Source organism: Ovis aries, chromosome 3, assembly GCF_016772045.2.
Source record: "Ovis aries strain OAR_USU_Benz2616 breed Rambouillet chromosome 3, ARS-UI_Ramb_v3.0, whole genome shotgun sequence".
Lineage (NCBI taxonomy): Eukaryota > Metazoa > Chordata > Mammalia > Artiodactyla > Bovidae > Ovis > Ovis aries.
This window is the reverse complement of record NC_056056.1, coordinates 146,864,100-146,889,562: the sequence shown is the minus strand read 5'-3', so window position 1 is coordinate 146,889,562 and position 25,463 is coordinate 146,864,100. Positions and strand designations below refer to the sequence as shown.

The 25,463-nt window shown below is 37.5% G+C and overlaps 1 protein-coding gene across 4 annotated transcripts in view; it reads left to right on the top strand.

Moving 5' to 3' along the window:
- The window catches only part of LRRK2 (leucine rich repeat kinase 2), a 213,335-nt gene that overhangs the window by 132,925 nt on the left and 54,947 nt on the right, over positions 1-25,463 (top strand). For 3 of the 4 annotated variants that reach the window (XM_042246875.1, XM_027967445.2, XM_042246876.2), the window contains 7 exons: positions 424-578; positions 1,634-1,780; positions 1,917-2,108; positions 2,766-2,912; positions 6,148-6,248; positions 9,004-9,194; positions 18,956-19,116. In XM_042246875.1, coding sequence (XP_042102809.1) covers positions 424-578; positions 1,634-1,780; positions 1,917-2,108; positions 2,766-2,912; positions 6,148-6,248; positions 9,004-9,194; positions 18,956-19,116 — 1,094 coding nt within the window. Of the gene's footprint in view, positions 1-423; positions 579-1,633; positions 1,781-1,916; positions 2,109-2,765; positions 2,913-6,147; positions 6,249-9,003; positions 9,195-18,955; positions 19,117-22,514; positions 22,636-25,463 lie in introns of those variants that run through there. The other variant, XM_060414098.1, reaches the window with a different exon arrangement.

Sequence of the window (25,463 nt, the reverse complement as noted above, 5' to 3'; positions counted from 1 at the left end):
CTTACTGCCTTATAAAACCTGGGAAATGTTATAAAGTAAATGACATTGAAAAGTACAAATTGCAATGATTGATGGATGGTAACTAATTCTAAACACAGATATACACTTGATTCTAGGATATACATATTTTAAAGTTTTATGTAATCCCTTTACTTATTATACATAACTATAATAATTTATTTATAATGTAAATAGGATTACTGAAAAATCTTTATACATCACTTTATCTGAGCATGATTTGAATTGATTAACCATTAAATTTTGAAGTAGGAAGAGTATGTAGCAAAATAACATTACTAAAAAATAAAGTTGCTTAGAATATTTATCATCATCAATTCATTGATTTCAAGTAGTAAAGCACTCTGGTCAGCATGGTTGGGCGTTTTCTGAAGCTATATAATGATAGTGTGCTTTTATCTTTAGTTTGTCTGACCACAGGCCTGTAATAGAGCTTCCCCATTGTGAGAACTCTGAAATTATCATTCGACTGTATGAAATGCCTTATTTTCCAATGGGCTTTTGGTCAAGATTAATCAATCGGTTGCTTGAAATTTCACCTTACATGCTTTCAGGAAGAGGTATGTATTTAATGAAGAATTAATATTTGGAGAAGATAGTTAGAAAGCATATTAAAATTAATATGTCATTTTCCTAGAGTTTACTGGCTTGTAATGCAGCTGAAAATCAGGAAATAAGCTCAAAAGACCTCAGCATGGCCAATATAAAAATATACACAGATAAATTCATGAAATTTGTTAAGAATAAAATTCCTCAAAGTCCACGTGTACTTATTTTAGGCACATTTACAATGTGTATGAATATCTTGCTTTGCAAGCCAAAGCAGACTAGAAGCAGCAGTTTTAAAAGATGAAATTACAGAGTCACTGGCGTAAAAACACCTATCTCCCTGCACGTACACACAAATACGCATGCACGCGTGGAGAAATTAAAAACTAGAAATGACCACCCCCTCAGTCAGGGAGTTTTGTTTAATAGAGTAACAGGTCCTAACCATTCTCTGTGGGGACTACAATAGCTCTATTCTGCTGCATGGTCCCTGAGAGGTTTACAAAAAAGAATAAAGACTTTATCTTGCTATAATTATAAATGACAATGCTAGATCTTCCTCCTGGAAGAAAGAGAGATATTAGTGCTCCAAGGGGGAAAATATAATTTTTCTGTTTTGTGCTTAAAAGCAGCTTTATGGAGATGGTACTGTATTCTGAAATAAACCTTATCTTGCTTGCAGTTAATCAACATACAGATAGTTACATCACATCAAAGTGTTGATTTTAGCATTACCACCAACCTCTTTTTAAAAATTATGGGAACCTGTTTATGATTCTCTTTTTCATCTATTACATATGTTAAACTGCTTGACACCATCAACCTGAAATCTGTCTTAGGTAATCTACTGGGCATTTGTTTGTTTCATTTCAAAATTGAGGACAAAATATTTAATATTATATTTAACAGATAACATATCATTAACAATTCCAGTACTTTCCTTCAAAACAAATACATCTCTGTTACTGTCACTTGTAATATGTGCAGTGATTTTTTTTTTCCCCTACAGTTTATGGAACAACAAATAATTAATAGCTATATTTGGGTTCTTTTAAATTTCTTTCAGAACGAGCACTTCGCCCAAATAGAATGTACTGGCGACAAGGCATTTACTTGAATTGGTCTCCTGAAGCTTACTGCTTGGTAGGATCTGAAGTTTTAGATCATCACCCAGAGAGTTTCTTAAAAATTACAGTTCCCTCTTGTAGAAAAGGTAAGGAAATTAATTCAAAACGGAATTGTACCACTAAAGAAATCTAAACTTTTAAAAAGTTTCTATAGTTCTTTTCAATTTGTGACAGGATAAGGTTCAGCTAGGATGTTAATCAAGTTTTCTTTGGATTACATAGGCTGTATTCTTTTGGGCCAAGTTGTGGACCACATTGATTCTCTCATGGAAGAGTGGTTTCCTGGATTACTGGAGATTGATATTTGCGGTGAAGGAGAAACTCTGCTGAAGAAATGGGCATTATATAGTTTTAATGATGGTGAAGAGCATCAAAAAATATTGCTTGACAACTTGATGAAGAAAGCAGAAGAAGGTATGTATGTGTTGACGCAACTTACAAATGCTTTTAAGTGATTCTTTCAATATTTGCGAAGTGAGTTTTGAAATAAATGTAAAAATGGATTGCTCTTATTTACAAGGGATAAGTTAGAGGATACTATATTCAATTATAGTTAACAGTTCAGAAAAATATATTTATTGCCAGTAAGATCTTATACTTTAGATTCAGAAAAAATGTTGGTGTGAGAGTTTGAATACTGGCTACTGGGCAATGATATGTCATCTGTGAAGTGAGATTATTAACCAAAACTATGCCATACAATTGTTATGAAGATTAGAATAGATGATACATGGATGTAACTTAGTAATGTCAGCCATATGCTGTGTTCCATGAATGTTGTGAAAGTAAAGAATATATAATTTCCTAGTCATATATCAATAGCCTAGGCAGTTCTGAGTTCTACTTTCTAGTGAGTGAACCTAGGAATGAGTTTTTAAACTTCCAAATAGAGAGTAACTCAACTTTTAAAACATTCTCAAATTTTCTAGAGAAAAATAAGATTGGAAAGTGAACCTAAGAGTGATTGGAACGCATAGACAATATGTGATTATTTCTGTAAATCAAAAGGACAAATTTATGTACAATCTTAAAGGTTTATCTTTAAAAAAAAATGTTTTATGTACTTCTCAGGAGACCTCCTAGTAAATCCAGATCAACCAAGACTCACAATTCCAATATCTCAGATTGCTCCTGATTTGATTTTGGCTGATCTGCCTAGAAATATTATGTTGAATAATGATGAATTGGAATTTGAACAAGCTCCAGAGTTTCTCTTAGGTAACTGTTTTTGTTGGTTTGAGAATAAAAATTAGGGTATGGTTTTATAATCTAGCAAATATTCACATATAATTACATTGTCATAGTTTTTAGTATCTTCATATATTTTTGTAATTTTTTTCTTTGGGATAATATATTTTAAAGTAACGTGTTACAAATCTGGAATTTGCTTTGCTTGCACACATTTGTACTCTAGGTTTCCATCTCTGTGGAAGCACAGGTATTTATGAAACATATCCTTGCATTTGTTTTAATTGTTCAATTGTCAGTGATAGGGAAGGCAGTTAGGAAATTTTCAGAGGAGTAATTCAGCCATTTTCCAGTTGCAAAAAGAATAAATAAAGGAGGAACACCTCTATGTAGTGATAGTGGCAGTTATGTTACTCTATATAACAAGCATAAATTTTCATTAAAAGAGTCACAAAAACCAATTTGGGTTTAAAAATTCAAAAGTATTAGATTGGTAATATACTCAAGTTCTAAACATTCCCAAGAGTCCTTGGGACCTGAGAAGAGTATTGAATTTATTTAATGTAAAGTATTTAAAGACAATTCTGACTTTACTTTGTGGAGTATTTGTTGCTGTTATGAATATTTACATTTAATTTTAATTAAACTTTCACAGAGAGGATGATTAAAATATATGCCAGAATATTAATATTATTAATAAACCAAGTCTAAAATTCAGGATATGACATGTAGGAGTAAATAAACTCCTTGTACCTTTATTTTTTACATTGATTGGGAAATTTAGGATGATTTTAAATACCTTAGAACTCTAGAAGTGAATATATTATTATTACAAGGTTAATGCAAAATGCTGAATTAGCAACACTGAATCTTAGGTCTTAACCAACACCAAACTTGACTTGTGATTTGAAAGATACAGGCAAGTACCAGGCATACTATTTTCTTTCTCTGAAAGAGTTTCAAGCCATCACATACCGTTCTTCCAAATATACCTCTTATTGCACTAAAAGATGTGTGTTGGATTAATGGACACATTTTGAGCAATGTTATGTAGAAGTGTTCAAAAAGTTCATTTTTTGAAACACCTGTGTTTTTTCCCAGTTTTATTGAGGTGTAATTGACATATAGCACTGTATAAGTTTAAGGTGTACAGTGTAATAACTTCACTTACATATATGGTGAAATGATTACCACAATAACTTTATTAACATCTATCTTTGCGTATATTAATATATAAAAAAATAAAAATAAAAAAAATTTGTTCTGATGAGAACTCTTAGGATTTACTCTCTTAACAACTTCCATGTGTATTTTATAGCACTGTTAACTATAGTAATCATACTGTACATTACATACCTAGTACTTATTTAACTTATAACTGGAAGTTTGTACCTTTTGACTACCTTCTAAAGCACCTATGTTTTATATGCTTTTATTTAGCAGATAGGTGGCTCAGACAGTAAAGAATCTGCCTGTAATGCAGGAGACTTGAGTTTGATCCCTGGGTTGGGAGGATCCCTTGGAGAAAGGAATGGCTCCCCACTCCGGTATTCTTGTCTGGAGAATTCCGTGGACAGAGGAGCCTCGTGGGCTACAGTCCATGGGGTCGCAAAGAGTCGGACATGACTGAGTGACCTTTCACTTCACACACACTTCACACAGATAGGAGAATGCTTATGGGTACTCCTTATACTCTGACCCCATTTCCAATAAATTCATAGGTTCTATGTTTATTTACAAAAAGCAATCTAGATCAGAGTTTCTTAACCTCTGCACTTTTGCTATTCGGAACTAGATAGTTCTTTGTTGGGGGGAGTGTCCTCTGCATTGCATGGTATTTAGCAGTATCCTGGTCTCTACCCACTGGAGGTCAGTAATAATATCTCACCCCATCCCAGATGTGACAACCAAAAATATCTGCAAACACTGTCAAGGGTGGTGGTTAGAGGTCAGGCGCATCATCACCCTAATTGAGAACCACTGACCTAAACAAACCAGATACATTGTTCTAAAAACATTTTACAGTCAGAGAGGTACTGGTTGAGCTAAGGGAGAAACAAGAGCTCTGTAAATTATGGCATAACAAGGAGATGGAGATCTGAAGATAGAAAGCATGTTTAAGAAATTTTAACTATTCCAGCTTGCTAGATCGGTTGTTCTCAACCGTGGTGGTTTATGCTGTTACCAGCAGAGTTAAAAGAAAAAAAATCCTGATGAACTGTGCCTCCTAGGATTGATTAGGTAAGAATCTTTGAGGATAGATTCAGACTATCCTATGTTCAAAAAGCTCAGGTAAGAATCTTTGAGGATAGATTCAGACTATCCTATGTTCAAAAAGCTCTTTAGATGCACTGTGAAGCCAAATCTAGGAGGAGAATTACTGGCCCAGAGTCTAGACAGTGAGAATAGAAAGAAGTGGAGCCAGGAGGAGAACCACAAAGGGAACTTGGGGCTGCAATATGAATATGAACTTGATTTTGAATTTAATTTGGTAGACAATGTAGAATGATTTGTTTTTGAGCAAGAGAATGACATAATCAAAATGCAATTACAGAGCTAATTTTTCAGGAGAGAGAGAATGAGTTAGGGGTAATGAAGTCATGAGGCCCACACGTGTAGGCAGAAAGCATGAAGGTACCAAGAGGGTGCAATTGTAGTGGAAATGGAAAGGGAGGCTTGGGCATTAGAGAGGCAGCACAGTAGAGCTGGTCAGCTGTGGGGCTGTCATGAGGCACGTTATCTTATGAGGCATGAGATAATTTTTTTGTTTTTGCCTCCAGAATGACCACAAAAAGAGTTTTATTTTGTTTTTGTCAGATATATGAAAGACAGGATGAAAACTATTTTGGAGAAAAGATGATGAATGGGACTTTTGATGGAATGCAGTTGAGATTCAGAAGAGCACGCCAGTGCTTATCTCCAACACAGAGCTGTAAATATAGGGTAGAGTTCACGTGGTAGCTGTGACTATAGATTTAAATGTGAAAATTCTCTGCATTCAGAGATAGATGAAGTTAGGGAATACATGAGGTAATTGAGTAGGAAGTTTGTAAAAGGAAGACAGAAAGGCTAGAGACAAAATCTTTAGTTGTAACTTGGTTCCTAGAGTAGAAGAAGGAAGAGCAAGCATTAAAGAAGGCTTGATGTACTGAAACTTGTGGGTCAGATTTCTCTTCAAAACAAATATAATTACAAAAGATACAATTTGTTGAGTTTTTCTGCTTGCACAGATTAACCCAAGTGCTTTGTACTTTCTTTTTGAAAGGTGATGGCAGTTTTGGATCTGTTTATCGAGCAGCCTACCAAGGAGAAGAAGTGGCTGTGAAGATTTTTAATAAACATACATCACTTAGGCTGTTAAGACAAGTAAGAAATGCAACAATATTATTACATTAAATAATACATCGTTAATCTTCTGGAACCCTTGTTTGGCACATGCTTGTATTGACCCTGTTTTCAAAGTTGAGTTTCGTTATAAAATCCCACTTTTGTCCTTTCCTTATGGAGTGAAATAGGTTTATTTTGTTTCTCTTGTTGAAAAACAAACAGAAGACAGTATTCTGAGAATTCTTGTTCCAGGCTTCACAAGTCCAAAAGAAAAGAGGGCACCTCTTTTGCATTTTTGCAATTCAAAGGAACCAAAATCCATATAACAGTAGTCCATTTGAAAACTTCTCCTGGACTCAGTTAAGTCACATGTTCTTTTTTCAGCAAGTACCGATATTCATGGCAGTGCTGTTGCTGACTGGCATAGGCCTATGTTGTTGAACCAATCTCTGTGGTAATGAGCAGGGTATTTTTAAAAATATTCCCCTTTTTCCCTGAAGCTGGGCTTGCAGTCAGTTCAGTTCAGTCACTAGTCATGTCTGACTCTTTGCTACCCCATGGATTGATTGGAATCAGTTCCCCTTAAACTGATTGGAATCAGTTCCCCTTAAAGTTCATCAGCTGTTTAGGTGAGGGTTGGGTACCACAGCAAAAGTCCAGGATACTCTTAGGAAGAATGAAAGTTGTTTGAATGCATAACCAAGAGTAGTCACTCCATTGCCCTTTCTTGTTTTGAATACTGGTGGGGATTTATTGCTTTTTTTCTGAGTCTTTCCTAGCAGTAGGGATGAGTGAGAGAGACACAGTGAAGACAGATAAAATCCAGTGTGGATTCTGCATTCTTACACCAGAACTCAACTGTATTTTTCAGTCTATTCATTCTTATTTTTCTTGATTTATTAAAAAAATTGTGCCTATGTCTGAATCTAAATAACTAATGTAAACAAAAAGTACAGTTGCAAAATTAGTTACTCTGAATAATGAAAAAATTTCATGTCTGTGTAAAATGTCCTGGAGTAATTTTAATTATTAGTACCAAAGGTTACACAGTAGCTCTAGGAATAAACTAATAAACATTTTGTATATATTATTTTGTAAGTCAGTGAACCAAATCTGGGCACAATCTCTTTTCTGTCTGTAGGCAGTTTGTTATATAAATTGACTTTTCAGTCTTGATCATTAGTCTTCAACATGTTTCAAATTTTATGTAATGTGCTCAGGAAACCTTGTTGGAAATCAGAACACTAGAAAAGCATTTTGGACTGATTAGTGTATAGGCAGCTAGATGAACCAAGGAAATAATAGAAATAGAAAGGGTATATGTAATGTGTTTCTTAAAAAAAAAAAAAGAAAAACCCTTCAGTGTTCAGTGCTATGTTTTGAGGGTCATTCTACCTGTGGTTATGAATCAGGGCTGATCTGTTACAGTCTTTTGCTCCTTGCTGTCTGCAATCAGTGAGCTGTTTCTCTAGAATAGGAAATTTGGATTAGGCTTCTGTCTGTGCCTATGAAAGAAAACAGAGCTAAATTGACTTGTTCTCATCAATTTTAGCCAACTGAGCTAATCAGACATGGAAAAAAAAAGATTTTTATCTACTCTGAAAGTATGATTGCAGTTTGAAGCCTGTGTTCTTAAAAATCTCCTCTTAGGGCACTGAGCCTTTATTCTTCAGCTTGCAGAATTCTTCATACTTCAGTTTCCTGATAAATGCAGTTGGTACTGATACTGCCCATCTTTGAAGCCAGTTATTAAGAAGCAGGGCTGCTGATGAAATCATAGTTTAAAAGATGAATTAATTTAATACCACAGAAGCTATAAATTTCAAGTAAATATAGTTTCAGAGTAGAGTGAAATATACAGAATAATATGTGTATAGAATTCAAAAACAACCATATCATGAAAGAGATTATAAAGTCTCACGTGATATGACCTAGAATCAGGATAAAGACCTCTCTGTTCCAGCTAACTTCTTGGGTTAGAGAGAGATTGTTGCACCTGGGGATTACCAGGGCCAATCACTCTGAAGAAGTAAGAGTTTTAAGCTAAGGTCTGAATGGCAGGAAAACTTCAGCTATGTGAAGGTTGAAGAGATTTCTAGGCAGAGGGATCATCAAGGGCAAATACCCTGTGGCTGGAAGGAAGAAGCCGGGTGTATGCTGGGATTGGGCTTTTGGGGATTTAATAACACAGGTGTTACGGGAAGATGGTGAACAAGAAGGAGAGAGAAAGGAGATGAGGTTTGAGCGATCAGGTCAGGTCATGAAGGCTGTGTAAGTGCATGGGATCTCAATCTAAAAGTAACAGGAAGTCAGTAGAGAGTTTTTAGGTGGGGGGCAATGTCAGATATTTCTGTAGACTTAGATACTCTTCTCCATAAACCTTTCTAGTCATCAAACCAGAGACAATAGGCAGGCTGTTCCTCAGACACCAAGTGCAGTTGATCCGTAGTGGCTGCTCAGGAATCTGTGGCTAAGGAAGATTCAGGAGGTAAGACTGACATGAACTATTAATGTTGCCACTGTGTATGTATTATCCCAGCATTAAATGTTCTGATAAAGCAAAGCAAACAGAAAAGGAGAACTTAAATGTTTAATTCACAGTGTAGTTGCAAAACCACTGGTTTAATTCTGAACACATGGAAAATATAAATAAGCTCAAAGAAGAAATGGAAAGTTTGCTGTAATCCAGTCACTCAGGGAAAACTGTTCTCCAAGTGCTGATGGACTTATGGAAGGAGGCATTTGCGTAAGAACTGATGGTCTATTTACTCTTAAATGATTTTTGACTTTGTAGGAGCTGGTGGTGCTCTGCCACCTCCACCATCCCAGCTTAATATCTTTGCTGGCAGCTGGGATTCGTCCTCGAATGTTGGTGATGGAATTAGCCTCCAAGGGTTCCCTGGACCGCCTGCTTCAGCAAGACAAAACCAGTCTTACCAGAACACTGCAGCACAGAATTGTGCTACATGTGGCCGATGGCTTGAGGTAATTGATTAGGTCATGCTGTTTTCTATTCAGTGCATAATGAATATGAGCCCAAACTTGCTCTCAGACTTTGAGGATGGCGCTTCCCTGTAACAATGTGTCCTGGTAATATTTCACAAACTATTTGAGTGTAAAACTACCATTTCCCTGTTCAGATTTTGTAGTTTCATAAAATAAGAGTAAGAAAAGCACACGCACCTCATAGCTAACAGAAGTACAGTCTGAACCCAGAAGTCTTGCTCCAGAACCCATGATCTTAACCATGCACTGACCTCCCTCCCCTAAAAACATGTGGGTGAGGCTTCAAAGTATCAAGGAAAGTTTCAGTTATCATGGATAATTCTGATGAGGAGAGATGAGGTCGGATTTCTGAAAGGAGTTATTTAAGTCAGGTTGTCCTGAAAGACCACAGTGTATCTCCGAGGTACACCAGCCCTGCAGCTGGATGGTACCCAGACAGAGCCTTGGAGAGGCAGCATAGCAGAGAGAAAAGGCCATGGCCTTTGGAGATAGAGACTGGAATAAATCACTGCTTAATGTACTTACTTTCCTTTGATTTTATTTCTCTAATTCTCTGTTTTTTTGCAGTCTCTACACTGTGTCTAATACTTAATGTATAGTGTCCTGAGTATGTCTGTAATAATTGAAGACATCCCAAATTAAAGTCTTGATCCCCCCCTTTTCCACGCCTTCCCAACTCCAGTCAGCCTGGAGTCATCCTCCTCATGGCTGCCAGAGTGATTGTTCTAATATGGAAGCTGGATCACATCTTTCTTCTGTTATCAAACCTCTCCCACCACAATGTCTGGTCACCGTGCTTAGCCACACCCTTCCTGAGGTTTCTGGAATATACCAGGGGCTCTGTACCGTCTCTTCTCTCAGCCGGAAATGTCTAACCTGCGGAAAGCCTCTTGACTCACTTATTTCACTCAGATTCCTCAGAATGGAAGTCCCTGACTACCTCATGTCTCTCGGGCACCTGTAGCAATCATCACTGCCTAGTATTCTTTATATTTTCCTTTAAAAAGTTTGTTTATTGTCTATGTTTGCCACCACAATCTACGTGTCATGACATAAGGACTTTTCAGTTTGTTCACATTTGCACTGTAGCTCCAAGAATACCATATCCTCAATATATGTGTTGGCATTGAGGAGAGAGGGAGGAAAGAGGAAGGAAGGAAGACTGCCTGGAGTGTAGTAGCCTCAAAGTGGATGCAAATTTCCTTCTCTTCCTTCACTTCTTAAATAGTGTCTGTTCCTTTTGAGCACTATCCAGAAAACTTAAATGGAATGGATGGTAAGGAAAACAAACATTTCTCACAAATAAATTAAACTGCTGATATATGGGATTTAACTATTAATACTGTATAAGGAATATAATAGGAGAATAAAATAAGTAGATTTCCTTTCCTGAAAAAGTCCATAAGCTGTTGAAAAACAGATTATTATAAGATAAGTGAAAGTCACTCAGTTGTGTCCTACTCTTTGTGACCCCATGGACTGTAGCCTGCCGGACTCCTCTGTCCATGGAGTTCTCCAAGCAAGAATACTGGAGTGACTAGCCATCCCTTTATCTTCCCAACCCAGTGGTCAAACCTGGGTCTCCCACACTGCAGGAAAATTCTTTACTGTTAGAGCTACCAAAAATGTGTTTGTAGCTCAGTTGTGTCTGACTCCTTGCAACCCCATGGACTGTGACTCGACAAGCTACTCTGTCCTTGGGATTCTCCAGGCAGAAATTCTGAAGTGGTTTGCCATTTCCTTCTCCAGGAGATTTTCCCAACCTGAGGATTAAACCCTGGTCTCCCGCATTGCAGGCAGTTTCTTTACCCTTTGAGCCACTAGGGAAGCCCTCCAAACATAAAAGCACATTTTGATCTGGGTTACTGTATCTACTTTTGAACAACAGGGAGAACCTTGTACTAAATTAATCTAGGAAAAGTGCAACCATGTCTTATCTATTTCAAAATTTGTATTGGTCATTTTCCTTAATTTAACTTACTCCAGGTCCTGTTTTTTTCCTAAATCATCTACATGATTCCCAAAGTACTTATTTGTGAAATGAATAATTGATTTTTTTAAAAAATTCATCACTGTTTGAAAGATCTCATCTTTTATATAACTTTCTGGTTCTTCAGCTCAGTTCAGTCGCTCAGTCTTGTCTGACTCTTTGCGACCTCATGGACTGCAGCACACCAGGCTTCCCTTTCCATCACCAACTCCCTGAGCCCTCAAACTCATCCCATCACATTGTTGATGCCATCCAACCATCTCATCCTGTGTTGTCCCCTTCTCCTCCTGCCTTCAATCTTTCCCAGCATCAAGATCTTTTCCAATAAGTTGGTTCTTTGCATCAGGTGGCTAAAGTATTGGAGTTTCAGCTTCAGCATCAGTCCTTCCAATAAATATTCAGGACCAATTTCTTTTATTGACTAGTTGGATCTCTTGCAGTCCAAGGAACTCTTAAGGTCTTCTCCAATACCACAGTTCAAAAGTATCAATTCTTCACTGCTCAGCTTGGTTAAATAGTCCAACTCTCACAACCATACATGACTACTGGAAAAACCATAGCTTTGACTAGACGGACCTTTGTTGGCAAACTAATGTCTCTGCTTTTTATATGCTGATTAGGTTGGTCATAGCTTTTCTTCCAAGGAGCAAGCATCTTTTAATTTCATGGCTGCAGTCACCGTCTGCAGTGATTTTGGAGCCCAAAAGAAATAAAGTTGCTCACCTTTTCCATTGTTTCCCCTTCTATTTGCCATGAAGCGATGGGGCTGGATGCTATGATTTTAGTTTTCTGAATGTTGAGTTTTAAGCCAACTTTTTCACTCTACTCTTTCACTTTCATCAAGAGGCTGTTTAGTTCTTCGCTTTCTGCCATAAGTGTGGTATCATCTGCATATCTGAGGTTGTTGATATTTCTTCCATCATTATGATTCCAGCTTGTGCTTCATCATTTCTCATGATGTACTCTGCATAGAAGTTAAATAAGCATGGTGACAATATACAAGCTTGACGTACTTCTTTTCCTATTTGGAACCAGTCTGTTGTCCCATGTCCAGTTCTAAATGTTGCTTCTTGACCTGCATACAGATTTCTCAGGAGGCAAGTTAGGTTGTCTGGCATTCCCATCTCTTGAAGAATTTTCTAGTTTGTTGTGATCCACACAGTCAAAGGCTTTGGCGTAGTCAATAAAGCAAAAGTAGACGATTTTCTGAAACTCTTGCTTTTTCGATGAGCCAGCGGATGTTGGCAGTTTGATCTCTGGTTCTTAGAGACCTTACTTAAAATAACGAGTCCAGCAGTTTCTGATAAAGTAAATGATCTCAGCATATTTTCCTATCATTTGCCTGATTTGTTTTCAGCATAATGCCAAGGTACCTTCTGGGTTCTGTACCATAAAAGGCTAATAGATTTTAATAGCTAGCAATCTTCTAGCACTAAGTGTATTTAAAAAACTCAGCATTAGAGTTTGTCTTCCCAAATATATTTTAGCATAGAGTCATAACTACAGAGATAGAAAGAGGCAATAAAGTCACATAATTTTGCAGCCCCTTAAATGATGGAGCTGTTTAGAGTGACATCCAAGAACTTTCTTCATGTTATATATTCTCTCTTGTGCATATCTTTTATATATTCTACATTCAGCTATTAACTTGTATCTCTGAATTGTCTGCTGCTTTGAGCTTTTTATTATAATCCTCAACTACCTTTGAAGATACTGAGTGCAGCACTTTCACAGCATCATCTTTTAGGATTTGAAATAGCTCAACTGGAATTCCATAACCTTCACTAGCTTTGTTCATAGTGATGCTTCCTAAGGCCCACTTGACTTCACATTCCAGGATGTCTGGTTCTAGATGAGTGATCATGCCATCATGATTATCTGGGTCATGAAGATCTTTTTGGTACAGTTCTTCTGTGTATTCTTGCCACCTCTTCTTAATATCTTCTGCTTCTGTTAGGTCCATACAATTTCTGTCCTTTATTGAGCCTGTCTTTGCATGAAATATTCCCTTGGTATCTCTAATTTTCTTGAAGAGATCTTTAGTCTTTCCCATTCTATTGTTTTCCTCTATTTCTTTGCACTAATCACTGAGGAAGGCTTTCTTATCTCTCCTTTCTATTCTTTGGAACTCTGCATTCAAATGGATATATCTTTCCTTTTCTCCTTTGCTTTTTGCTTCTCTTCTTTTCACAGTTATTTGTAAGGCCTCCTCAGACGGCCATTTTGCTTTTTTGCATTTCTTCTTCTTGGGGACGGTCTTGATCCACTGCCTCCTGTACAATGTCACGAACCTCCATCAGTAGTTCATCAGGCACTCTGTCTGTGCGATCTAGTCCCATAAATCTATTTCTCACTTCCACTGTATAATCGTTAGGGATTTGATTTAGGTCATACCTGAATGGTCTAGTGGTTTTCCCTACTTTCTTCAATTTAAGTCTAAATTTGGCAATAAGGAGTTCATGATTTGAACCACAGTCAGCTTCTGGTCTTGTTTTTGCTGACTGTATAGAGCTTCTCCATCTTTGGCTGCAAATATAATCAATCTGATTTCAATGTGGACCATCTGGTGATAATGTGTAGAGTCTTCTCTTGTGTCATTGGAAGAGGGTGTTTGCTATGACCAGTGCATTCTCTTGGCAAAACTCTACTAGGCTTTGCCCTGCTTCATTCTGTACTCCAAGGTCAAATTTGCCTGTTACCCCAGGTATTTCTTGACTTCTACTTTTGCATTCCAGTCCCCTATAATGAAAGGGACATCTTTTTTGGGTGTTAGTTCTAGAAGGTCTTGTAGGTCTTCATAGAACCATTCAACTTCAGCTTCTTTAGCCTTACTGGTCAGGGCATAGACTTGGATTACCATGATATTGAATGGTTTGCCTTGGAAATGGAGATCATTCTGTCATTTTTGAGATTTCATCCAAGTACTGCATTTTGGACTCATTTCTTCTAAAGGATTCTTGCCCACAGTAGCAGATATAATGGTCATCTGAGTTAAATTCACCCATTCCAGTCCATTTTAGTTTGCTGATTCCTAAAATGTTGATGGTCACTCATGCCATCTCCTGTTTGACCACTTCCAATTTGCCTTGATTCATGGACCTAACATTCCAGGTTCCTATGAAATATTGCTCTTTACTGCATCAGACTTTACTTCCAGCACCAGTCACATCCACAACTGGGTGGTGTTTTTGCTTTGGCTCCATCTCTTCATTCCATCCAGTGTTGTTTTTCCACTAATCTCCAGTAGCATATTGGGCATTTACTGACCTGGGGAGTTCATCTTTCAGTGTCCTATCTTTTTGCCTTATGACAAACCTAGACAGCATATTAAAAAGCAGAGACATTGCTTTTCCAACAAAAGTCTGTTTAGTTAAGGCTATGGTTTTTCCAGTAGTCATGTATGAATTTGAGAGTTGAACTATAAAGAAAGCTGAGCGCTGAAGAATTGATGCTTTTGAACTGTGGTGTTGGAGAAGACTCTTGAGAGTCCTTTGGACTGCAAGAAGATCCAACCAGTCCATCCTAAAGGAAATTGGTCCTGAATATTCATTGGAAGGACTGATGTTGAAGCTGAAACTCCAATTCTTTGGCCACCTTATGTGAAGAGCTGACTCATTTGAAAAGACCCCGCTGCTGGGAAAGATTAAAGGAGAGAGGAGAAGGGGATGACAGAGGATGAGATGGTTGGATGGCATCACCGACTCAATGGACATGAGTTTACATGAGTAAACTCTGGGAGTTGGTGATACACTGGGACTGTCCATGGGCTCGCAAAGAGTGGGACATAACTGACCGACTGAACTGAATTGAACTAAACCTTTGAAGATATAGTAACCTATATTTCCTATAAGTTTGTGTTTAAATATTTTCAAAATTGAATTTATTTTCTCTTGTTTCACCATGAATCTGTTTTTTATTTTGTATCCCATTTGTCAACAAAGGTCTTTGTAATCACATCTAGACTACTCCCTCCCCCCCAAAAGTAAGTACTCCTTTGTCCAGTAGGTTATTTTGAACCTTGATTAATTTATTTTTATGCCACTACTGCTGTCTTGGTCTGATATTTATAGGTAATTATCAGAATATTTCTGATATCATATCATTCCAAAATAAAAATTTAAGTATTCTTGGAACTCCTTAGCATTTCAAGTTATCTGGAGAAAACATCTAAATTCCTGTCATAGCCTCAGAACTCTTTATGTATGCCTCTTGCCTGCCTCTCCAGACTCCTTTCATTCCATTGCCCACATTCCAACCATGCTGAAGAACTTGACTTCTCATTGGCATCCGTGTCTATTCTTGCATTTGTCATTCCTGTCTTGTCAAAAAAAATCGTCCGCCTAGAAAACTCATATTCCTTTAGAATTTGCTCACATACTGTCTTCACCGTGATGACTGACTACACCGTGAAGAGTGGACCTGGCTAAAACATGTTTCTTGACTCTGCTCCACACAGAACTTTACACTGGCTCCTGAAGAGGGAAAAGAAAGATAGAGATTATATTGCTCTTATCAAGATTGAAAACTTATAGTCTAGTGGGAGAGTCTGCTTTGGAACTACCAGAGAAGTCATACCAAATGCTAGGGAAGTATCACATTTTTGCAATCTTGTTAGAATACCCTTGTCTCCCTCTTGTTTGTGGCCCTAAAGATCAAGGAGACGAGGATGACTTTATATCCCCAGGGACTGTCCCTTATAGGTGCCAATATATATTTGTTAAATGAATGAAGATATTCTGTTCTTAGAATAATTCTCTTTAGGGTGAGATAAGGTTTACTGTAAGTTTCAAAGAAGTTTCTTTGCAACACTGATAACAATCACAATTTAAAAATAACTAAATTGAGTTTAGCCAGTTTGTTTTAATAAAATATTTGAAAATGATTATTGTCATATAATACATAAATTATGGCTGAATTATTCTTACTATGGCAACATCTGTACTTGTTATGTTTTTAAAGCTATTCTGCTATTTAAAGCTATTAAAACTGTACTTTTAAGATTAAATTCTGTAATTGAACATTTTAACTAATCCAGATAATCTTTCCTTCCCGCTGACATTATTTAAAATTGAGTTTAATTTTTTTAACCTTTGGAAACTGTTTTGAGAGAGTCTGTAGTCTTTAAATATTCTGAAAGAGGCATGCAATAGGAAGGATTTGGATGCTATTCAATACTGTATGACTTGGCTTTAACTTTTTTCTACTTAATCTCCCAGCTTTTCTCTTCAACAGGATAAGAGTAGCTAATGGCCTTTCAGTAAGCCCTCAGTAAATTTTTCTTTTAAGCCTATTACTTATTGTTAAGGTCAGCTTCATTAGTATATCTCTCTTACTTTCAGCCAAAAATATGTCTACTGAAAGGAATAGGCCTAATGTCAAATGTTGTAACTACATCCTGGAAGAGAAGGAATCTTTTATTGATGAAGTTAAATGATACATACATTCTAGGTCATCAATCAATGGAAAGTTCAGGATATTTCTGCCTCTCTGCTCCTAATCCCTCTAGCAGTGATTAGTACTCAGTAATGGAGCAAATATTTATTAATATAAGGTGCTGCTGCTGCTGCTAAGTCACTTCAGTCATGTCCAACTCTGTGCGACCCCATACACGGCAGCCCACCAGGCTCCACCGTCCCTGGGATTCTCCAGGCAAGAACAGTGGAGTGGGTTGCCATTTCCTTCTCCAGTGCATGAAAGTGAAAAGTGAAAGGGAAGTCACTCAGTTGTGTCTGACTCTTCACGACCCCATGGACTGCAGCCCACCAGGCTCCTCCGGTGAGCCTATACCAAAAGCCACAAACAAAGGATTTAAATTTACCTCTCTTAAGTTCTGTGAAAAAATATATTTTCAGTTCAGTTCAGTCGTGTCCTACTCTTTGCAACCCCATGTACTGCAGCATGCCAGGCTTCCTTGTCCATCACCAACTCCCGGAGCTTGCTCAAACTCATGTCCATTGAGTTTGATGATGCCATCCAACCATCTCATCCTTTGTTGTCCCCTTCTCCTCCTGCCTTCAATCTTTCCCAGCATCAGGGTCTTTTCCAGTAAGTTAGTCTTTGCATCAGTTGGCCAAAGTATTAGAGTTTCAGCTTTAGCATCAGTCCTTCCAATTCAATACTGATTTCCTTTAGGATGGACTGGTTGGATCTCCTTGCAGTCCAAGGGACTCTCAAGAGTCTTCTCCAACACCACAGTTCAAAAGCATCAATTCTTCACTGCTCAGGTTTCTTAAATAGTTCAACTCTCATATCCATACATGACTACTGGAAAAACCATAGCTTTGACTAGACAGACCTTTGTTGGTAAAGTAATGTCTCTGCTTTGTATATGCAGTCTAGATTAGTCATAGCTTTCCTTCCAAGGAGCAAGTGTCTTTTAATTTCATGGCTTCAGTCACCATCTGCAGTGATTCTAGAGTCCAAGAAAATAGTCTGTCATTTTCCCCCCATCTATTTGCCATGAAGTGATGGGACCAGATGCCATGATCTTAGTTTTCTGAATGTTGAGTTTTAAGCCAACTTTTTCACTCTACTCTTTCACTTTCATCAAGAGGCTCTTTAGGTCTTTTGCACTTTCTGCCATAAGGGTGGTGTCATCTATGTATCTGAGGTTATTGATATTTCTCCCAGCAATCTTGATTCCAGCTTGTGCTTCATCTAGCCTGGCATTTCACATAATGTACTCTGTATAGAAGTTAAATAAGCAAGGTGACAATATACAGCCTTGTAGTTCTGTGAAAAATTGTAACTTCAAGGTAGGACATAATATAGTTGTGAGGTCATGTGCAGAACTATGACAAATTTGATGTCAACGGGTAGGGTGAAAAGAGCTGGGGGAAAATCTGAATTTTTTAGATGGGTAAGGAAAGGTAATAGCATTACTTTAGAACTAGGGATAGCTCTTTGGCCATGTTTCTAAAATGGACAAGACCTGGTTAAGAGGAAAACTTAGTTTTGTTTTTTTATGTTAACCAGTTTTTATTCTTCACCTACAGTGAATGTCAAACTCTGGTTGCCAATGGTTGAATGGATTAATTTCTAAAAGGAAAGACTTTAAAATTCCCCACATCACCTTTCCTAAGACAGTGGTTTACTCACTCCAGCTCTCAATTCAAGTTGTTCTTTGATAATTCATAGTAGATCTGGGTTTAAAGTAGATTGCACCTTCAAATGATACAGTACAAATAGCTGAAAAAGTCTTTTATTTTAATTTGTTAACTATTGAAAAAGTAGACAACATTTTCCAAAAAATTAGGAATTGTTTTATTCAGAAAAAAATTAATATAAAAGGAGAGATAATTTTAAAGGCTATGAAGAACTTCTAAAATTGTTAAATAAATGAGAGTTATAAAAAATACTATCAATTCTTATTTAATGTATTTTCATTTTAAACCAGTTAAGATATTTGCATGATATTGAGGGAATTCAGAATTCCTTTTAATGATTATTAAAGTATACAGAAAAGAAGTCTCAAAAAAATACATGTTCTGCTTAAAGTGGTTGTGCCTTAAAGTTTAAATCACTTATCAGAATTTAACATATTTTTTAGTTTGTTTTAAATGCATAAACTTTGTCAAACTGGGCTTACATATTTTGATTTCCTTCTACAGTATCTTTTAACTTTGAAGGTAAAACTTAGCACAGAATTTTGATGCTTTTCCTAGTGAATATGTACATTTAAAAAAATAATGCCAAAATATATTATGATATAAGCACATTTTAATAGAATTTCCTGTGCATTTTATGGCAGATACCTCCATTCGGCCATGATTATATACCGTGACTTGAAGCCCCACAATGTGTTGCTTTTCACCTTGTATCCCAATGCTGCCATCATCGCCAAGATTGCGGACTATGGGATTGCTCAGTACTGCTGTAGAATGGGGATAAAAACTTCAGAGGGCACTCCAGGTAGGTAACAAGGTGTGCTTGATAATGTTCTCTTCAGTATGGGTAACCACTGCCCTTAGCTGTGAGTTCAGGAGACTCAAGAGAACACTGTAGCCTATCACGCTGTGAACAGATGTTCATTTATAGTTGTGACCAGTATATTTGTGATTTTGATCATTGTATCCAGTAGGGTAAAAAAATCAACTCATGTAATTTTATAGGGAAAAAGTCAAATTATAAAACATAGAGTATGTTTGATGTCAATTTATGTTTGTAAAAGTTGGATTTCTTAAAAACATTGAATTACTAAAGAGGTGGTAAGGGAACCACAAAGTTTTAATCTGGCTACTGTTGACACTTACATAAAATGAGGCAAACTAGATTTAGGATCACAAACCTTTTTTCTTTTTTTATAACTAGGAAATCCAAATAACTTTGAAAATCCAAAGATTTTTTTTTTAAATAACTGATTTCATGGTGAAATCTGGCCTAAAGGAATTGACTCTCTTTATGGTCTTTATTTCTCATACTCACTGTGAATGTGTATGTTTCATGGCAGAAATATAAACATGTTTGAGGATAGGGTGCTGGCTCTGATCCCACTGAAGGTTAGTGTAATTTGTTATATGCATTATTACTAACTTTTGTAAATATTAAAAAGTATAAATCGCTAAATAATTGTAGTGCCAAGAGTTTCAGATAAGGACTTTGGTGCTGCTGGGGTTCTTTGTTGCACTCTTCTTGATACAAGCATACTTTTTTACTCTTTTTTTTTTAACATATATATATATATATACATATACATATGTACATTTTTTAATTAAAATTTTTTTTAATTTAAAAAATTTTAATTTTACTGGAGTAGAATTCCCTGTGCTAAACAGTAGGTCCTTGTTGGTTATCTAGTTTACATATAGTAGTGTGTGTATGTTCATTGCAAGCTCCTGCTTTAACCCTCCCTGCCACATTTTCCCTTTGGTAATCATGAGTTTGTTTTTGATATGTGTAAATAAGTTCTGTTGTCTTCTTTTTAATAAATAAGTTCATTTGTGTTATTTCAAAAAAAATTAGATTCCACATATAAGTGATATGACATTTGTCTTTGACTTAGTATGGTAATCTCTAGGTACATCTGGTGTTGCTGCAAATGGCTATATTTCATTCTATTTTTTATTGCTGAGTAATATTTCATTGTATATATGTGTTACATCTTCTTTATCCATTTGTCTATCAGTGGGCATTTAGGTTGGTACCATGTCTTGGCTATTGTAAATAGCATTGTAGTGAACATTGGGGTACATGTATCTCTTCAAATTATGATTTTCTCCAGATATAAGCGTAGGAATGGAATTGCTGAATCATATGTTAGCTCTATTTTTAGTACTTTTAATGAACCTCCACACTCTTCTACCTACTGGTTGTACCATTTACATTTCCACCAACAGTGTAGGAGAGTTCTGATCGGTACATGAGTTTAAACCTTTAACTACTGAACTTCATTTTTCTTTCTTCATAGTTTATTGATTGTTAACACAAATACTTAAAAATTTCATAGTGTCTCTTTTTGACCCTGTAAAAAAATATGAGTCAAGGTTATTATGTAAAATGAGACATATCCATTCTGCATATTATATCATATTATATATGTACTGTCATATTATGGTCTCCAGAAATCACAAGCATCATTTTCTTACCTTATATTTTAATGTAGCATTTTTTTTTCTTTAAAGTGAAAGAAGGTTTATTCAGAGAGAAACGCACTCCACAGACAGAGTGTGGATCATCTTGGAAGGCAAGAGAGGCACCAGGGTATGGGATTGTCAGTTTTTATGTTGTTGTTGCTATTCAGTTATTAAGTCGTGTTGGACTCTTTTCGACCACATGGACCTCGGCGTGCCAGGCTTCCCTATCCTTCACTATGTTCCAGACTTTGCTGAAACTTATATTCATTGAGTCGATGATGCTATCCTACCATATCATCCTCTCTTGCCTGCTTCTCCTGTCCTCAATCTGTACCAGCATCAGGGTCTTTTCTAGTGAGTCAGCTCTTTGCATCAGGTGGCCAACGTATTGGAGCCTCAGCTTCAGTATCAGTCTTTCCAGTGAGTACTCAGGATTGATTTTCTTTAGGATTGACTGGTTTCATTTCCTTGCTGGCCAACTCTTTGTGACCCTAGGGACTGAAGACCACCAGGCTCCTCTGTCCTTGGGATTCTCTAAGCAAGCATACTGGAGTGAGTTGCCAGGCCCTTCTCCAGGGAATCTTCTGGACCCAGGGATTAAACCTGCATCTCTTGTGTCTCCTCCTTTAGCAGGAGGTTCTTTACCACTCTCGCCACCTGGAAAAAAAATCTTGCTGTCCAAGAGAGTTTCAACAGTCTTCTCTAGCACCACAGTTTGAAAGCATCAGTTCTTTGGGGCTCAGCCTTCATTCCCTGATGACTCATTGGTAAAAGAAATCACCTGCCAATGAAGGAGACATGGGTTCCATTCTTGGGTCATTAAGAACCCCTGGAGAAGGAAGTGGCAACCCACTCCAGTTTCTTGCCTGGAAAACCCCATGGATAGAGAAGCCTGGCAGGCTGTAGTCCATGTGGTTGCAAAGAGTCGGACACGATGAGCAACTAAATAACAACAGCCTTGGTTATGGTCCAATTCCCACATCTGTACATGACTGTTGGAAAAACCATAGCTTTGAATATATAGACCTTTGTCAGCAAAGTGATATTTCTGCTTTTAAAATTGCTATCTAGGTTTGTCAGCTTTCCTTCCAAGGAGCAAGTGTCTTTTAATTTCATGGCTGCAGTCAAGGTGTGCAGTGATTTTGGAGGCCAAGAAAATAAAATCTGTCACTGTTTCCATTGTTTTCCCATCTATTTGCCATGCAGTGACGGCACTAGATGCTGTGATCTTAGTTTTTTGAATGTTGAGTTTCAAGCCAACTTTCTTATGCTCTTCTTTCATGCTCATCAGGAGGCTCTTGAGTTCCTCTTGCTTTCTGACATTAGAGTGATATCATCTGAATATCTGAGGTTATTGATGTTTCTCCCAGCAATCTTGATTCCAGCTTGTGATTCATCCAGCCAGGTATTTCGCATGATGTACTCTTCATAGAAGTTAAATAAGCATAGTGACAATATACAGCCTTGACTTCTTTACGAGTTTTGAACTAGTCCATTGTTCCATGTCTGGTTCTAACTGTTGCTTCTTGACCTGCATACGTTTCTCAGGAAACAGGTAAGGTGATCTAGTATTCCCATCTTTTTAAGAATTTTTCTACAGTTTGTTGTATCCACATAGTCAAAAACTTTAGTGTAGTCAATGAAGCAGAAGTTTTTCTGGAATTCCCTTGCTTTCTCTAATGATCCAGCATATGTTGGCAATTTGATCTCTGGTTCCTGTGCTTTTTCTAAATCTAGTTTGTACATCTGGAAGTTGTTGGCTCACGTCCAGCTGAAGCCTGGCTTGATGGATTTTGAACAAACCTTGCAGTACAAGAAAACCTTACCGTACAAGCAAACCTTGTACAGTAGTTTGAACATCTTTGGCATTGCCCTTCTTTGGGGTAAGAATGAAAACTGACCTTTTCCAGTCCTTTGGCTACTGCTGAGTTTTCCAAACTTGCTGATGTATTGAGTGCATGTATTTAACAGCATCATCTTTTTAGGATTTTAAATAGCTCACATGGAATTCCATCACCTCCACTAGCTTTGGAATTAAGCTGTTTAAGGCCCGCCTGAATTTACACTCTAGGATATCTGGCTCTAGGTGACTGACCACACCATCCTGGTTATCTGCATCCAGTTATCACTGGTTATTAAGACCTCTTTGTATAGTTCTTCTGTGTATTCTTACCACCTCTTCTTAATCTATTCTGCTTCTGTTAGGTCCTTACTGTTTCTATCCTTTATCGTGTTCATCCTTGCATGAAATATCACCTTGATATCTCCAATTTTCTTGAAGAAATTTCTAGTATTTCCCATTTTATTGTTTTCTTCTATTTTTCTTTTGCATTGTTCATTTAAGAAGGCTTTGTTATCTCTCCTTGCTATTCTCTTGAACTCTGCATTCAGATGGGTATATCTTTCCATTTCTCCTTTCTTTTCACTCCTCTTTTTTTTTTTCCTTTAAGGTCTTGGGGTCCAGCCCCGGTGGGTCCAGGGTAATTCAAAGGTGGGGACGGGATTGGCGTCCTAGGAAAAAACTTATTTAATTACATATAGAGAAGAGATTAGAAACGGATAGTGTAGTATGAAAATTAGTGGAGAAAAAGAGGCTGAATAACTTGGTTTATGTGGAATACCAATCACCACCTACGTAGGCCACAGGCATCTTTCCATTCTCCCGAAGGAGAGGAGGCACTGAGGCTTCCCCGGTCCGATCTTAGAAGCCCAGACAAAATTAGCAGGCTTTGTGAGTACCCACGTACCAGATGGGAATTCAGCCAGAGAAACGGGGAGCAAGAAAGAACGACATGGGGGAATCAGTCTTTCCAGAAACTGATCCAATTTCTTTATTTTTTAGGTTTGCTTACATACCTTTTGTTATACATAGGGATGAATACAGAGTCATGTGGGTGTCAGCAGTCCTGACCTTTATCAAAATCAGGTGCTTCACATAAATGTATAGAAAAAGGTCTTAGGGGTTTTACATCATCTTCTGGCCATGAGGCCTGCTGACATTTTATGATCCTTTCTTTCTGATAACCAAAAACTTATTTTTCCCAAGGATGTTTTTTCTTAAACCAGGCACCACCCTCCAAATAAAGTTGCATTCCTATAGGGTGAGGGTGTAGTGAGTTACAATCAAGAAAGGAATTTATTTAACCCAAGGTTAACATGATTAATCTTAAAGGTTAATACTTATTTCTCCTATATGCTTACAGGTTAATACTTATTTCTCCTATATGCTAGTTATATTCATTATAAGGGCAAGGAATATGGAGATTTAGCAGCAAACATCAGCCCAAAAAATGAAAACCCTTCACCAATGTTTCCCTTAAGATCTATTTAGTCTTAAGATAGTGATAAAGTTACATTTTTGCATAGCAAGGACACAGTTATTTATAACAAAGTACAGTGATCTATAACAAAAAGAGAAAATTCATTAACTCAAAAAGTCTAGTATTGCTAACATCAAAAACTACTGTATTTCCTTTTCTATATTCCAAATACATTGATTAATATATTCCCAGGTGCCTAAGGATATGGAGGCCTGGCGGCAATCATTGACTCAACAATGAGAAAAGCCCTATGCTAATTAAGACTTTCAAGATACTCCAAACTCTCTGTGCTGTTTAAGGTTGAGAGGTAGTAAATAATCATGTGCCTAGTGGCAGGAGTGTGGATAATCCTGTCACACAAGCTAGTTTGCCAGCAGAGAGGTTTGACCTGAGACACCCTTGTCATACCCAGGGCAGGGAATTAGCAGCAATAATTGGCACAACAAATGAAAAACACTCCATCAATATAATTCCTAAACAACCCACTATACCAATAATTTCTAACTTCCCAAAAGAATCTGCCCTTAGTAAGTCTAAAACATCTCGTGCCTCTCACAGTTGGGAGGCTGCAAACAATCACATGTGGCCAGACGAACCCCTACAGGCAGGCTAGATAATGTTCAGACGAGTTCCTAACTTGAAACACTCTTATCACGCCCAGGAATTTTTATTGACTTGGAGCTGTAAGCTAACTCCTTCTCCGAGAGAGGTAATGGGGGTCAGTTCAGTTCAGTTCAGTTGCTCAGTCGTGTCCGACTCGTTGCGACCCCATGAATCCCAGCACGCCAGGCCTCCCTGTCCATCACCATCTCGCGGAGTTCACTCAGACTCACGTCCATCGAGTCAGTGATGCCATCCAGCCATCTCATCCTCGGTTGTCCCCTTCTCCTCCTGCCCCCAATCTCTCCCAGAATCAGAGTCTTTTCCAATGAGTCAACTCTTCGCATGAGGTGGCCAAAGTACTGGAGCTTCAGCTTTAGCATCATTCCTTCCAAAGAAATCCCAGGGTTGATCTCCTTCAGAATGGACTGGTTGGATCTCCTTGCAGTCCAAGGGACTCTCAAGAGTCTTCTCCAACACCACAGTTCAAAAGCATCAATTCTTTGGCACTCAGCCTTCTTCACAGTCCAAATCTCACATCCATACATGACCACAGGAAAAACCATAGCCTTGACTAGACGGACCTAAGTCGGCAAAGTAATGTCTCTGCTTTTGAATATGCTATCTAGGTTGGTCATAACTTTTCTTCCAAGGAGTAAGCATGTTTTAATTTCATGGCTGTAGTCACCATCTGCAGTGATTTTGGAGCCCCCAAAAATAAAGTCTGACACTGTTTCCACTGTTTCCCATCTATTTCCCATGAAGT